The sequence below is a fragment of the Caloenas nicobarica genome, chromosome 4 (genome assembly GCF_036013445.1).
Source record: "Caloenas nicobarica isolate bCalNic1 chromosome 4, bCalNic1.hap1, whole genome shotgun sequence".
NCBI lineage: Eukaryota > Metazoa > Chordata > Aves > Columbiformes > Columbidae > Caloenas > Caloenas nicobarica.
In genome coordinates, this window is record NC_088248.1 from 7,692,461 (window position 1) to 7,707,675 (window position 15,215).

Here is a 15,215-nt window from a genome sequence, read left to right on the forward strand (position 1 = left end):
GCCTATCGGTGAATTGCTAACCAAAATACGATTTCCTCCTCATCTCACATCAATGTTTAAATGCTAGTGATCAGGAAGAGATCTCCATATGCAGATTAGGACCCTGAGGTCATGTAGTCTCAAGAAGAGAAGGCTCAAGGGGGAGCTTATCAATCTGTGTAAATACTGCGTGAGGAGGAGTAAAGAACACAGAGCCAGAAATACAGGAAATACTGAAATACAAGAAATGCAATTCAAACACAAGTTAAACTTATTTACTATCAGGGTGGCCAAACACTGGAACAAGTTGCTCAGAGAGGTTGTGGAGTCACCATCCGTGAAGATATTCAAAACCCAACTCAACACAGTCCTGGGCAAACTGCTCCAGCTGACTCTGCTTTGAACAGAGGGGTTGGACTGGATGAGCTCCAGCTGTCCCTTCCAGCCGTTTTCCCCCTTTCACCCAAACTCATCATGGACTCAAATTGCAACCTCTTGAGTAGATCAGTGCAGTTCTTAAACTACTTCTCACCAAAGACATGGGAGATGTCCCATAAAGTTGCATGCTCTTACATAAAATTCACAAATTCTCCAAGTCTTGCACTTTTAGGTCAACGTTTGACCCTAAAAATACAAGCTATAAAGTGCTTCCTGATTTGCTGTTAATGATCGCATCAAACAGAGCAGTGATTAACTCAAGGCCAAGATCAGGCCCTTTAGGTGAGTCTCAGAACTTCTAGCTGCTACACACAAAAACTATTACTACAGAATTGTGACAGAGAATAATCAAGTCATTTATCCAAGCTATAATGGGTCAGAATTTTGACAGGGATTGCGATGAGAGCACGATGAGGTCCTTTGGGTTGGGCTATATTTTTCAAAGAACCAAACTTGATTCCTAATACTAGGAAGTATGCTCGAATTACATGGCTATATATTTTAAATAGAAATTCCTTTTAATAACCTGGATTTAATGCATTTTACAATGTATTTATTATCTCACACTGTGATATTTTGTAACTTAGATTTTCAGCTAACGAGTAGCTCATCTAATGAAAATAATGATTTTTTCATGCTGTACTACATGGAAACTTAAAGTATTTCAATTAAACAAACCACCTCATTAGTGTGCCTTGATAATATAGCTGAGTCTTCTTTGATACGGTCAGAAATATCTAGCATGCTTTTGGGATGCAATCAAACTCTCCAATAAACTTGTTGCTAAAGACAGCTGCCTAGCACCATGTATTTCTTGAGCAGTCAAATGACCTAGTTTAGAAGTGTTTGAAGCCATTTTACACTGTGGCAGAAGAACAAATTAACCTTGTTTAACAAGTAGTTTTCAATTTGTGTTCCAGCGCTGTTCCACACTCTGCTATCTCCAGTGCAGTAGCACGGCCTTATTGTATCCCTTGTGTTACATACCATATATACTTAATGCTACAGCTTTGGGAAGCACCTCTCACCTGCTCCACGGACCCCAGGAAGAGGCACCATCATTGCACTCAAAATGTATCTGAAGACACAGGGCTGGTTATCTGAGGTCTGCTTCACTCTTTTTTGCTCTAGGAATAACAACAAGAAAATCATGGCTATTGCTGCCTTTCGCTTTGATTTCTTTGGCCTGCTCCCTTGAAAGGCTTGTTTGAAGGAATATTGCAAAGCCAGCAGAGAAACCTGCAGCAGAAACACAGTTTTTGGTTTAGCCGAGACCTAGCTGAGCCGCATCTTTACTGCAGAAGATTTCTGTGGCTGCAGCTAATTCTTGCAGGGTTCGTGGGGTCAGAACTTCAGCTATTATAAATCAGCATAGCTCTGTTCGGGGAGCTGGTTTTCATCAGATGAAGATCTGGATTCACATTCCCATCGTTTCACTGAGAATGAGCATTTCTGGGTGATACTCTTTCTGGATAGGGCTAGTGTTTATTAAAGCTACTGTGAGGTGCTGTCTTTTAGGCTCTCCCCTTGGAAAATTTGGTGCAGATCTGGCTCCCATCATAGTCAAAATGAGTTGCAGGAAATCTCTCTGATCCTTCAAGGTAATTAGCTACTCCCCAGTCAGCTGCAGTGGACCATACATTAAACAAAAGATAGCCTGACCTTCTATATGTATTTACTATAAACTAAAACCAGAGGCAAAGGCATTTACTAGGTGCAGCTTAGTCCCTGTGCCAGCTTGCCTGAGGTAACCTTTTCTTTCACTATAGTCCCTAGTCAGCTCCTTAAAACAGGACTTTAGCCTGGCTTTTTATCACTGTTAAAACCACATTAAACAACAAACAAGCAAACAAGCTTCTTACTCACCAGACTTAACTGATGAGCTGTAACACATTTGGGAAGCTACATGGCATCTCATATCTGCGTTTCTTTCTCGCTCAGCAGCAGAACTAGACTGGACCATGTTACTGTTTTTTTTTTTTTTCTAATCGAGTTAATTTTTGATGCCTTCTGTTCTCAGCTCAAAGATACTTGTCTTCGTCCTGTTGCAAAGAAATATTTACACCCAAAACACAAGGTCCCATCCACCTACATGTGCCTGCTACAAAACCTTAAACTCTAGGCTTAATATAAGTTGGAAGTGTCTCTTTAGTCAAAATGTAATGCTTATCTTCAGTCTCCCTGAAGCACTTAAAATCTAGAGGCTTTAGAAAGGAGAGAATCATTAATGCCACCATCCTTTTCTGGTTCCTGGTGAGCGGGAAGTTTGACCATAGGGTGTCAGGCAAATGTAGGTTCTGTGTTGCTCTCCGCAGAGCCCTGTTTTGGGATCAGTCTGTCAGACTTTTGCTCTTTTTGTTGTTCACAGGGGGGAGGGTGCAGAGTGATCTAAAAATCTGCTGGAGAATGAGACGCAGCCAACACTTTTGTTCATAAGTTCAGAGGAGGTCCCTGCTTGCGCCTGCCAGCTCTGTACAGACAGGTACTAAAATTCACATCTGAGTGTGTCAGAAAACTGCGTTCAGCTGTCTCAGCTCCTGTCACAGGCGTATCTGCTACGAGAGGAATCAGCCAATTAATCTGGGATGTTCAGAAGTGCTTGGTTCTGTCGCTGCGATTCCTGGAGCTGCGAGAAGCCTGGCTTGCAGCTTGGCAGCTGAGCGTTTGGAAAGCTGGCTGCCAGCCCCTCCGAAAATCCGGCCTCGAATCTGCAAATGTGCAGCTCAGAAACCACCGTAAGCAGCAGCCAATCTGATCCCCAGCATAAGCCAAGTTCACCACAGCTTCAGGAAAAAATAACACCTTCTGGGGCTTTTGCCATGCACAGCAAAGTACAGTGTTGCAGAAATATTTTGTAGGCAGCTTTCTGTACAATAACCTGCTGCTCTGCAGGCACCACTACCCAACATTGATCCGGGCATGTTTTTTCAGCACAGCGTCGCATTTTGTGTTGCTATCAAGCAGTGCGATATGTTTTACCTTTTAATATGCTCCATTGTTTTCTCGAACCACTTCATTTTTATTTCAAATTCCCTTTGGCCATGGCGATCTTGTGGTTTATGGCATTGTTTCTTTGTGGAAAAACTTCATGAATATAGATGTATATGGGTACATCTAGGCCTTAATTTTTTCTGTTAAACACCACTAGAAGTGTATCTGGACAAATAGCTAGATATTTTCATGTGTCCCTAATTTTTAATGTACAGTTTAGGTTGTACCTTGTGAGGAATATTCAAAGCCTCATGTGCACATATGCGCTCTCTCTCTCTATTTCTCTCCCTTTCACATTTGAAGTGTGTAGCAACGTGCTGGGCTTTTATCTTTGCAGAATTTGGTTCAAACCTGACTTCCACTGTAAGCAAAATCGAGTTGCAAAAGATCATTCTAATTATTGAAAGTGTTTGCTTAATCTTTAGCATGTTATAGCATGATCATTATCATTTGCAGTATGTTACAGTTGCAGCTTTTAAACTATGTCCCAGCAGTGCATTGCCTTGGTAGCTTCTGTAGAGAAAACCAGTGTGAGGAGAGTATACGTTGCATATAACACAGTGTGACAGTCTAAAGGGCAGTAAACTTGGTCCAGCGAACGAGCGGATCATCATTCGAAGGTGAATAATCCTACGTTATTTTGAGATGTACTTATCAATACAGAAAACACATCCAAATGGATTCTGTTACCTTCTTGTCCCCTAGAAGAAGGAAAGCGTTCATGGAGAAGTGTGGTAGGCGGTCACGGCAGGAGACGGCTCCTTTCGTAGCCTTAGCGCCGAGATGCGGATACGTGTAACTGAAGGGGGAATGAGGGATGCTTTCTTCTGTCTCCATATGATGAAAATAAAAAGTGATCAGGATAGATTTTTGTTATCCTCTGGGTGTTAAAAGCCTAAATGCAAAATGCATGACTTATTATATCTAGCCAGCTCTTAGGGGTAAGTAGGCAGTATGGGGAATTAGTTGTTGTTAATTGGACTTCTGAGCTGAATTCCCAGGGTGCTGCACTGCAAGCATACCCCTTTTGTTTTAATATTGAAACAGGGAGAAGCCAGAACTGTGATGAATTAATTCCAGTATAGAACAGCAGAGCACGCTAAATCATCTTCATCCAAATACTTACGTTTCATTTGCTGAACGTAAACATTTTAGGGTTAATTTCTACACGTACTATAGAAGGTATTTGGCTTGCCATTGACCATTTAAATAATGTAAGGCAGATCTTCAAGCAGCATAAATTGCTTAATTGTTCTGTAACGTGTGAAGATATGGCTCACTGTTTCTTAAGCCATTATCTAAATATATAAAACATTTGTTATGAAATTTGGGGCGCTCAGTTCTGTGACTGGTGAATTGAACTCTTCAGAACTGCGTGGCAGTGAGTGTACAATTTTATTGTGACACGATTTTATAGTGATACAATTTTATTACCAAAAAAAAGTGCAATATTGAAAATTGCATTTTGTGTTGTTTTATTAATATAATGCACAGTATTTCTTCTTACAAAGTTTTAATAACAACCACAAAATAAAACTAAAAATCTCTCACAGATTTGGGAGACACAGAAAAAAATAGTTTTTACTTCGGGTTTTTGTTCTAGGAGCCAGTCCAGTCTGCACATACTGAAAAAAGTGATAAAGTAGCAATCCCTGGAGCAGAGGCCACAGGTCACACGTCTCCTTTAATACCCTGTTGTAGCTGATCATCCTTGCATCACTAATTGCCACTGGTATAATCCAAAAAGTAACAGAAAAAACCCAGGCTAGCCTTGCATGTTCCCATCAGTAAAACATGACAAAGAAATGTTCCTAGTGCTCCTGAACTGCTCAGAAAAATAACCTAGGGAGATGTTTAAATTAATTATGAACCCCTTAGAGAACTTAAGCAGCAAAACTGTCCTGTACCTCTTCATATATCTTTAAATCATGAACACAAACCTATTTTTTAAAGGTACAGTGATGCATAATTGACTTTTCATTATTCTTTACCCCTCCCTTCACCCCAGTGTGGTCAACATTTGCCATGGTAGGTAACCCTTCCTATTTTAAAGAACAAAACAACAGCAAAATGTCCAAAACACCAGATCCCTTTGACACTTAACCTCTCACTCAATAGTTTGGTCCCAATCAATTCAAAGGAGTTTTATTGTTTATTGTACTCAAAATGGAGCCTAGCCTATACGTTTCTGACCTGTTCATGAGATCTATGTCAATTTATGGCAGATGGTTTTGAGTCATTTCTTGCGGTAAGCAGCATTGTGGGAAGGAGCAGCTACTCCGGGTCTACTGCTCTCCCAAAACTTCTGCAAATAGATGATTGCATACTAATTCTCTTCACAGAATCCCTAACATTTTATTAAATGGTAACATTAATTACTCTCATTTAAAAACTGGGAAAGTTGGACTTTGACCAGATGGGACTAGCGCTTGGGTAACTAGATTGTGAAGACTTTGGGAGGTCACACTGAGCCACCCAAACACACTAACATTGTGGACACCCATAGTCATGGTAATCACCATCAGTGCCCCCACAGCTGATTACAGGGCCCTGAACTAAGTGATTTACCCAAGACTGGCATAGGAAAGCGTGTCGGCGAGGGTGCTTTGCCCCTTCGATCCAGGCACAGGATGCGGGGAGGTGCATCCACTCCGTACGGCAGGAGAAACCCTTTGCCTTGGCGGTGGGAGAAGGAGCAGCCAGATGACGATCCCAAGCAGCACTCGAGATGTTTCCAGTGTGAGTCTTTCTGGAGATGTGAACTGCCTACAGCATTACGCACATTGCTGGGAAAAAATTTACTCCGGGCCCTTGGTGCCTGGATGGCCAGAAGGCTTAGATGTGAGCAGCAGACAGGATTTACCTCGCATTTGGCACTGAGGATGAAATACAGTTTTCACAGCCTGGAAGAGCTGTGCAGGGTCTCTTTATGTTTTCCATTGCCCCACACCGTAGCTGGGTGGATCAACATAACACCGCTGCACCAGGACGTTCGACATGGGAGAAGTTGCGGGCCAGGGACCCCAACTTCATCTCGGGGACGGGATGAAAAGCAGCCGTGAGCTGCCACCAAGCAGAATTCCCATCCTGGCTGTGTGCTCAGCGCCCTGCTCCGGCTTAAACACTTTCCGCAGTGTGCACAAAGCCCATTTAATTAGGCATTGTGTGGGAAGGACCAACTCTATCCCCAGTGAGATGGAGAATTTCATGTCTCCTCCAGATGGTGAGATTTTTTTTTTTTCCTAAAGCAGGAGAAAGTAAGCAGGTGTGAGTATGAGGCCTACCTGTGTTGGTTTTAATCAGCAACTTTAAGCAAACGCAGTGTTCTCATCAGAAAAGAGGAAAAATAAACAGCTGAGCACTACGATTCATTTACACTTCAAATATACTTTGAGTTGGTTATTCCTCAATTAATCAAATAGCTGGTGTATCCCTAAAGTAGTATAAAGTGACACGCCGTGTGAAATCAATTTTCCCTTCCAAAATCATTAAATTCAGTAGCCTGTGACTACATCCCTGCTAATTCTAGTACCGGTCCTTTCATCCTCCATTAACTTTGGCACGCCTAACAGGCTGTCAAAAATAATTTCCCAGAACGTAAATAATTCAGAAATTAAAAATTAATAAATAATAACAGTGAGCTACTGGGAGATAGACTGGGTCAATTAGTCATCTCTGCATTCTGTTTCTTCGCAGCAGGGGGGCAGCCACATTCGTTACTAGAATCTTTCCTCCGATTCCTAGGTCTGATTTATGGCTCTTCATTACTGGATCCAGTCAGACACAATTACCTCCATCACTATCTCAGTTCCTAACTTCAAAGAAACACACATTTTCTTGTCTGCTTTTTTTCTCCTTGCAGCAGCCTCAGCTTGACGTCCCTGGAATTTCTTCCATGCGGACTAATTAATAAGACTTTGACTTATCATATTCACTTCTCTTCTTTGATGTCCTACCTTAGTCAATCATCCTATTTAATTAGAATTTCAATGATAACTTTACTTATCTTGTGGCTAGATGTAAATTAAAATAACGGGATTTTAATTCTCTTTCTTACGGGGTTATGACATTTCTGACAGAAAAAGTTTCAACCCAAATACGATGTTATGTACTTCCCATGCTAGGAGTGCATTCCACTAAATTGTTTTTCCCTTTGCTACAAAATAATTTTGCTTGTTTAACAAGCTCCACTGAAATGGAAATGAACTACAGTTTCTCATAATGTAATTTGCGCAGGTCCGTGTTGTGGAATGTTATGTTGATATAAATGAATATAATCAGATCGTGATACATACCACATAGTTAACGAGGAAAGGGAATGGGATTTTTAAGAAAAAAAAAGAGCTCTGGAGAGACAATGGATCATAGCACCTCTTCTTCTTTCTGCCCTTTCTAGTCCAAAGTTTCTCACTCTGTTCCCTAATTTACAGACCTAATCCTGCGGGTTGTATCCAAGCAGCACCTGAGGTTGGATTCTGATTTAAATGAGACATTTCTGACACACATATCCACCACTGTTCATAGAAATAGTATTGTGACTGTGGCTTAAGGGAAGCAGTATATTCCTCAGCTATCACTATATTTTTCTCTCTGCAGTATCCCAAGCTTGCACACGGGTTCATTTTCCTTCCTTTACCTCTTAGAATTGCCAGTCTAGGGCAGTATGACGGCAAGTGAATACGAGTGAAAACCATTTCTTATTTTTAAATTGAAGCTTACAGTGCAGGACAGCCCTAGAAGGATCCATAAGGAGAGGGTGGCGGAGCAGCAGAGAAATCCCTGAAAGCAGGACAATAGGGTGAGGAAAGCAAAGGGAGATGCTTTCCGGGGATCCAGCTGGGCCCATTGAGCCCTACTCATTTGGGCGCTGTCTTTCACTCTGATGGAATTTCCCATGTGACCAAATGGACAGTTGCACAAGTAGAGAGGGATTTTCAGAAAAAGAGAGGTAAGGAGAGGACCATGTGGAGAAGAAAGCAAGGATGGTCAACATACCAAGAACTGGTCTTAAACTGTGAACAAAGCATCCTTCTGGTGCACTAAAGAGAAAATGGTGACAAGTTGCTGGCCCATGCAAAACACAGCACATTACTAATCTGCCATTGGAGACTACTATGTCCCTAATCATCGCTGGTGGAAAAGAGTTTTCCAGTTTTACACTGACGAGCAAATACACCCTGGGAGCCAACCTCCAGTTCTCTTAAGGAAAAAGGCACTCATCCTCAGACCCTTTGCTTCCACTGACATCCTAGAAGGGAAAAGATGGGTTTTATAGGATGCCACTGTTAGCTTTCCAAGTTGACAGGTTGTGTGTTTGCTAATCCATCCCCTTTGTTGTATTGAAGGAAAGCAGAAAGTGCAGAAAGAGTTAATGAGACGTGTCTGACATGGAAAATAACTGCTCCCAAAAGAGATGGTTTGGTCCTGTGAAGAGGTAGGAGTAGCAGACAACGTGAGAGAATCACTTGACTAGCACTAATCTGTACAAAATGGGCTTAGTGAGCTCCTGCTTCAAATTGTATCCCCACATTAGATAGCATTAAACCAGTTGTCATAAAGCTAACATTTCCAGACGCTCTGGTGAACAGTTTGCCTGACAGCCCCTTTCCTCTTACAAAATAAATAGAGAGTCTTTGAAAAACTAGGCCAGCACATCCGCAGAAGTGAACCACTGGATATTAATTGACGGCTCCTGTAACTTACACCAGTGGAGTTTAGAGCCTAAATCGTTAAGTTCAAAAAAATATCGATACTGTTGTTCAATAATAAAATAGCTACCTGTTGCATCGGCAACATCTAAACTAAACAATTCCATCATCATTTAATAGTGTTGTTCTTTAACAATTGGGTTCTGTTACACTTTTATATTTAGGCATGATTATTTAATCTAATTTAATTGGCTTTCTTATTCCCCTCAGGGTTCTGGGCCTAGAAAGTTCATATTAAATACTCTAATTGCTCTGAAATCTACTTGTTTGAAATATGCTCCTATTTCCAATACACCCTAAGATCTAGTTTATACATATTTTCTCTTCTTTAATGAATTACAAAAATTCTGGTGTCCATAATTTGCACTTAAAAAGAGTCAATAATTAATCAAAATAATAATTATAGATCGAAAACAGGGAGGGTACAGCACAATGAACTGCAAGTTACAAATCCGTAAATAAGGCCAGGAGCACACATCAAAGGTTTCTGAGCACCCGCCGTTCCAAAAGCGAAGCTGAAGCCACTAATGATGGCAGCGGCACCCTGTGTATTTAATGTGCAGGTCCCTGGCTGTCATTGCTCAGGCCAGTAGAGCAAAAGAATGTTTAGGATCATGGAATCATAGAATCATTTCAGTTGGAAGAGACCTTCAGGGTCATTGAGTCCAACCATAACCCAACCGAACTCCAGCACTAAACCATGTCCCTGAGAACCTCATCCAAACACCTTTTAAATCCCTCCGGGGATGGTTACGCTACCACTTCCCTGGGCAGCCTATTTCAATCCCTGACAGCCCTTTCTGTGAAGAATTTTTTCCTAATATCCAATCTGAACCTCCCCTGGCGCAACTTGAGGCCGTTTCCTCTCGTCCCATCACTTGCTACTTGGGAGAAGAGCCCAACTTAGAGCCCATGGGCCCGATCCTGTGCTCCCCACAGTTGGCCATTTCCCATTGATGCCATATTAAGACTTTGCCTGTACAAGGGATGGAAACGTGCGCTTTCGAATCTCTTGGTCTTTGATGCCTCAGTTCCATGGGGTGGGGTGGGAATGAGATCCATCCAGGAGGCCACAAATGGATAGTGGGGGCTTTCCCATAGCCAGGCGGCCACTGATTTCAGAGCAGAGAGACCAGCTCTGCTTGTCAACGTGCTGCTCAGCTAGCCAGGGACCTGTGTGCACGGGCTGAGCGCTGAAGCAAACGTCTGGGAGAACAGTAATCTGGTGGGGCTCCTTCTAGCGAGGGTTCTTCCTTTCCTTCCTGTGAAAGCAGTGCTTAATGCAATTGCAAGGAGCCGATAGGGGTAGCTTTTGTGCGTTTACTTTTTAATAATTGCAGATTTGGCAGACCTAGCACTGTTGGAACACTGTTTCTGGCTGCTGACAAGCTGTCTCATGTTCTCTGGGCTCTCGCAGTTTTTATTTTCTTCTTTTCTCTTTCCCTTTCTCTTTCTCTTTCTTCCCTTTTCTTTCCTTTTCCTTCCCTTTCCCTTTCCTTTCTCTTCCCTTTCCCTTTCCTTTCCCCTTTCCTTTCCTTTTCTTTCCTCTCCCCTTTCCTTCTTTTCTTTTCCTTGGGGTCCACCAGAGGCTATTTAAAATGAAAGTCAGAAAACACAGCCCATCTCAGGAAGCTTCTGACTGCTGAACATGGGGAGGGTGTATTAAGGGAAAGATCAACCAGCTGTGTTCTGTGTCCAGTCTACTTTTCCTGGGTACCTATGGCTTGGAAATGCGATTTTGGGTCAGGCGAAGCATTGACGTGGCCAGGAGAGAAAGTTTTATATCATCCTATTCCTGCCTGAGCTCCTGCTCCGGAGCATGGGAGTGAGTGGTAAATTGGTAAACTGGCAAGAGGATATTTTTGTCCGAGACTGCCAGGGCAGTGAGGAGGTGTCAGGCCAATGTAGGTCCTGTGCTGCTCTCTACAGAGCCCAGACGCAGGATCTATTTTTAGAAAAATAGTTTGTCATTAAAACATTTAAAAAAAAAAAAAAAAGGAGAGGGGGAGAGCACGTGTATAGGACCCCTGGGAAAAGCGAAACACGTGCAGCAGGGCAGATTTAGTCGTGCTTCTCCACGCCTCCCCGGTCTCCAGCATCTCCACCTGCGCCCCCCGCCAGCTGCGCTGCCGCCCCGCCGGCTCTGCCCCGCTCCCGCCGCTGAGCGGCGCCCCTCCCCGCTCCGGCCGTACAACATGGCGCCGCCCTTGCACCGCCATTCCGTACAACATGGTGGCGCCCACGCCCCACCGAGGCTCAGAGACACAGTGCGCAGGCGCCGCTATTCCTTCCGTGTTCCAGGGCGCCACTATTTCAGTCTTGACCCGCGCTTCCGCTTCCTCTTCCGGATCTGGCGGCTCCAGGTATGGCGGCAGTTGACAGAGGGCGGCGGGTGCCCATCCGCCGCCCATCCGCCCCCATCCGCCGCCCGGCGAGCGGTGGGGGCGGCCAGGGGGCCCGGGAGGCTGTGGTGAGGGGCCGGGAGCGCTGCTGCCCGCGCTCGGGCCGGGGGCGGGGCGGAGCTGCGCAGTGGAGAGGCCGGGCCTCCCCAGGCCTCCTCCCGGACCGCACCGACCCGGTGCCGGGGGCTGCGGCGCTGGGCCCAGTGCCCGCCCCGGCCCCGGGGGTTGTCCCGAGGGGCTCTGATGGCGGCCGGCACCCCGTTGAGGCGGTTTTCCGGTGAACGGCGGGTTTCGCTGCCCTCGTCGCGTTGTGCTGGGCCCGGAGAAGGTACCGCTTTGGGCCTAGAGCATGATTAACACAGTTTGCTGTCGGGCGACGGAGTAAAAGAGCTTTTGCACCTGCTCGGTTCTCAGACTTGCCAGCGAAGCTTGTGCTGACCAAAATGCTCAGCTGCTAAATTTTTAAACAGTTTTCAAGGGGAGTGCGACATCATACGGGCAAAACCAGGATGTCGAACTGCGTTCGAGTGAGTTTGGATGAATCTCGAGTGCAGATCGCTTCCTACCCGCTGTCACCTGTTTTGTTGTGTTTTAACGCAGTTGTGTTGGCTGTCATTGATGAGAAAATGCTTCTATTTTGTTCATACTAGTGCAGAATCAGCAGCTGCTGGTTCAGGTCTGGTCCGGTGTTTCAGTGCGGTTGATGCTGTGATACGTGAACTTCTATCTGGACACTGAGCGCTTAACTAGTGCCATTTTGGTTTTGACTAATTTAGGTGTAAAAAATGGTTCAGCGCCTGACCTACCGCCGTAGGTTGTCCTACAACACAGCTTCCAACAAGACCAGACTGTAAGTAAGATGTAGTTTCTAAAAATCTTAATCTTTATGAAAACTACGTTTCAAGTGTTGACTGTTATGTTAACTGAGTATTTTTCTGCTGCATTTAGGTCCCGAACACCCGGGAACAGGATTGTTTACCTTTACACCAAGAAAGTAGGGAAGGCACCAAAGTCGGCATGTGGTATATGTCCAGGAAGACTTCGTGGTGTAAGTATTAGACTTAGTGGCATAACATTTTTTTACAGCAATTTCTTTTTTCAGTACAAAGAGCCTTTTCAGGTAATATGCCTTGTTGGAGCAACTTTCTTCTTTAATATGTTATCTGAATGTTGTGAAGCTTAACTGGTAAGACAAGCTCTGAAAGCCTAAAGAGTAAGTGCTTTTTTTAATGCTTGTGGTTCTCATTGCTGTTATTTCTGAACCTTCGTGGACTATAAGTTGTAACTGGCTGAAATTTTTAGAGTTAGACTGGGGTGATTCTGTAGCAGGTTTAAAAGCCTAAATTTGACCTATTAGGTGGGCCTTAAAAAACAAAACTCACAAAACAAAACCCAAAACAAACAAAACCAAAACAAAACACTTAAGTCAAGTTTGACTTTCAGGTTTAGAAAAAGGTATTAATGTTTTTAACATATTTTTCTCCAAAATGTTTTCTTGGTTTAATGATATTGCTCTTAACAGCGATGGGAATGCTTGAGTAGTGTCAGTCTTTGAGCAGTTTCTACCCTTGGGAAAACAATCTTTTTTTATAAACCAATTTTTAATTCTGAATCTATTGAGGAGCCTCTACGGTAGAATGAAAAGATAAGCGTAGGAATGCTGAAAATGGCATGTACAACAGTCTGCGGCTTCAGACCCTTTTTGAATCTTGAATAGTCAACTTCAGGTGTTGCTGCTTTTTCGAACTATCTCTTGATATGACTGTAATCCAAAATTACTATCTCATGATACACTTCTCACTCTTGCTTTCTGTAGGTTCGTGCCGTGCGTCCTAAAGTTCTCATGAGGCTGTCAAAAACGAAGAAGCACGTTAGCAGAGCTTATGGTGGTTCCATGTGTGCTAAGTGTGTCCGTGACCGGTAAGCTTACAGATAACTAATTTTATTCTTGGGGTGACTTCATATGAGATTTTTGCATCTCGCTGTTTTCATAATGTGGGCCGAAATTTTGAAGACTTGTCTGACATTGGTGTAGTAGAATGGAGGGGGTGAACATGGGGCACGTTAGCTGTGATGTGTGTGATTTTTTTGTCCCTTGGATTTGAGCTAGTTACTGAATTTGGAGCTGCTTTGTAGAGAGTTTATGTTGTTCATGATTTCTTACTGCAGTGTTGCTTTGGTGCTAAACATTCTGTTCATTCTGGATTTTTATTTTATGTTCAGCCCCCATAGTAAAGATTTTTTCACTTCAGTTGTGCTATTCTTTTGTCTTATGCAAAGATATTCCTGTTAGATCAGTTGAGCTTTTGGCTGCTTTGTGGTGTTTTGGGATTCAAAGATGTTAATTGGTTGCATGTTTATGTGCTTAAGCTTTAAGATGGCCTTTGCTGGGCCTCACTGAATTCAGTTTAGTTGGGTAACAACTGTACATCCTATACTTCCTTGGCAAGTTTAAGGAAAAAACGTGTAGTATGAAGAAGATGTCATCTCTATGAATGATAATCAAAGCAGATCTCTGGAGTTAGCAATTTAATGCCAGTTTTTTCATCTGTAGTTCAAATCTTGTTAGCGTTCCTGTTTTCTTTGCTTGCTTGAGTTCTAAGTTAAATCACATCAGGTTCGACTGAGGACAGGTTGTTAGAGCTGGAGGTCCGTAGCATAACTTTTTTCTGTGTTAAAAGCCAATTTTTTTTCCCCCGAGCGTTTTCCCAAACACTTTGAGCTTGGTAGATTGTTTCTAATACATGAGTATGCCTTATTCTGCCTAAAATGAAAAACACAGTCAGCTCCTTCCGTGTAATTGGTGGGTTTTCTCCTGCACCTGTTGAGGCATCTTTGGTAGGTTTTGTGTACTGCGACTGTAGTGGTTTATACCAAATGTGTATGGAATGGTGTTTTGGTGTTCCAAGGTAGAAGAGTGTGTGGTATATTTGTGCTTTTAACTTGAAGTCATGAGACAGGCTGTTAATGTGAATACTTGTCACTTAGGTCCATCTGCATGGTGGCCCTACATGTCTTCCAGAAATAATCATATTTAGGCGTGACTTGACCTGCCAGGGTTTTCTCTATTTATGTGCAAAGAAGCTTAAATCCTGAGAGAGAAGCTGTTCTTGTTTTGATGATGGAAAGTTGGTGCTTTTTTTTTTTATAGTTCTGAGGAAGAGAGCTCATCATAGCTGGCCACACCAATTCCAGCTTTAAAAACAGCTGAATTAGTTTGCCAGTGAGAAGTTTTGGTTTTTGCCTTTGAAGTTAGTGAAGGTGTTAATTTTTAAAATGTTCAGCCATCAGGTCTTACCTTAGGTTTCCCTTTTTATGTAACTGTGGAACCAACACCGCATGTGCAGTGAATGTTGGAGACAGCAAAACTAATTCTAACTTTGTCTTATTTTTCTGTTTTCCCATAAGTGTTTACCCATCTCCTAAAGTTGTTGTTTTTCTTTTCCAGAATCAAACGAGCTTTTCTTATTGAGGAGCAGAAGATCGTTGTGAAAGTGTTGAAGGCACAAGCACAGAGCCAGAAGTCAAAGTGAATCTATCTGTAGTTTTTCAGCCCAATAAATGAAAGCTCCACTTTTCTTGTGTCCTGTCATTCCACGTGCTAGTCAAAGCTGGTACGAGCTGCTTCTTGCAGCTTGTGTAATGCAGAATTAGGTTTTGGTGCAACAAACCCTGAAAGTCAGGATGCTGTGGTCTG

General features: G+C 43.1%; 1 protein-coding gene across 1 annotated transcript; it reads left to right on the top strand.

Annotated features, from left to right (window-relative positions):
* The first annotated feature begins 11,449 nt into the window (after positions 1-11,449).
* On the top strand, positions 11,450-15,096 carry RPL34 (ribosomal protein L34). Its single transcript, XM_065634074.1, has 5 exons — positions 11,450-11,479; positions 12,295-12,368; positions 12,467-12,566; positions 13,335-13,438; positions 14,967-15,096. Exons 2-5 carry the CDS (start codon positions 12,304-12,306, stop codon positions 15,049-15,051), a joined length of 354 nt encoding a protein of 117 aa, XP_065490146.1. The 5' UTR covers positions 11,450-11,479; positions 12,295-12,303; the 3' UTR covers positions 15,052-15,096.
* The last annotated feature ends 119 nt before the right edge of the window (positions 15,097-15,215 follow it).

What these genes read in the sequence shown, in the direction of transcription:
- RPL34 (XM_065634074.1), top strand. Translation starts at nt 12,304, where the DNA reads ATGGTTCAGCGCCTGACCTACCGCCGTAGGTTGTCCTACAACACAGCT. An exon ending in GTCCAGGAAGACTTCGTGGT is followed by an intron (nt 12,567 to 13,334) that starts GTAAGTATTAGA and finishes TGCTTTCTGTAG; the next exon opens with GTTCGTGCCGTGCGTCCTAA. An exon ending in GCTAAGTGTGTCCGTGACCG is followed by an intron (nt 13,439 to 14,966) that starts GTAAGCTTACAG and finishes TTTCTTTTCCAG; the next exon opens with AATCAAACGAGCTTTTCTTA.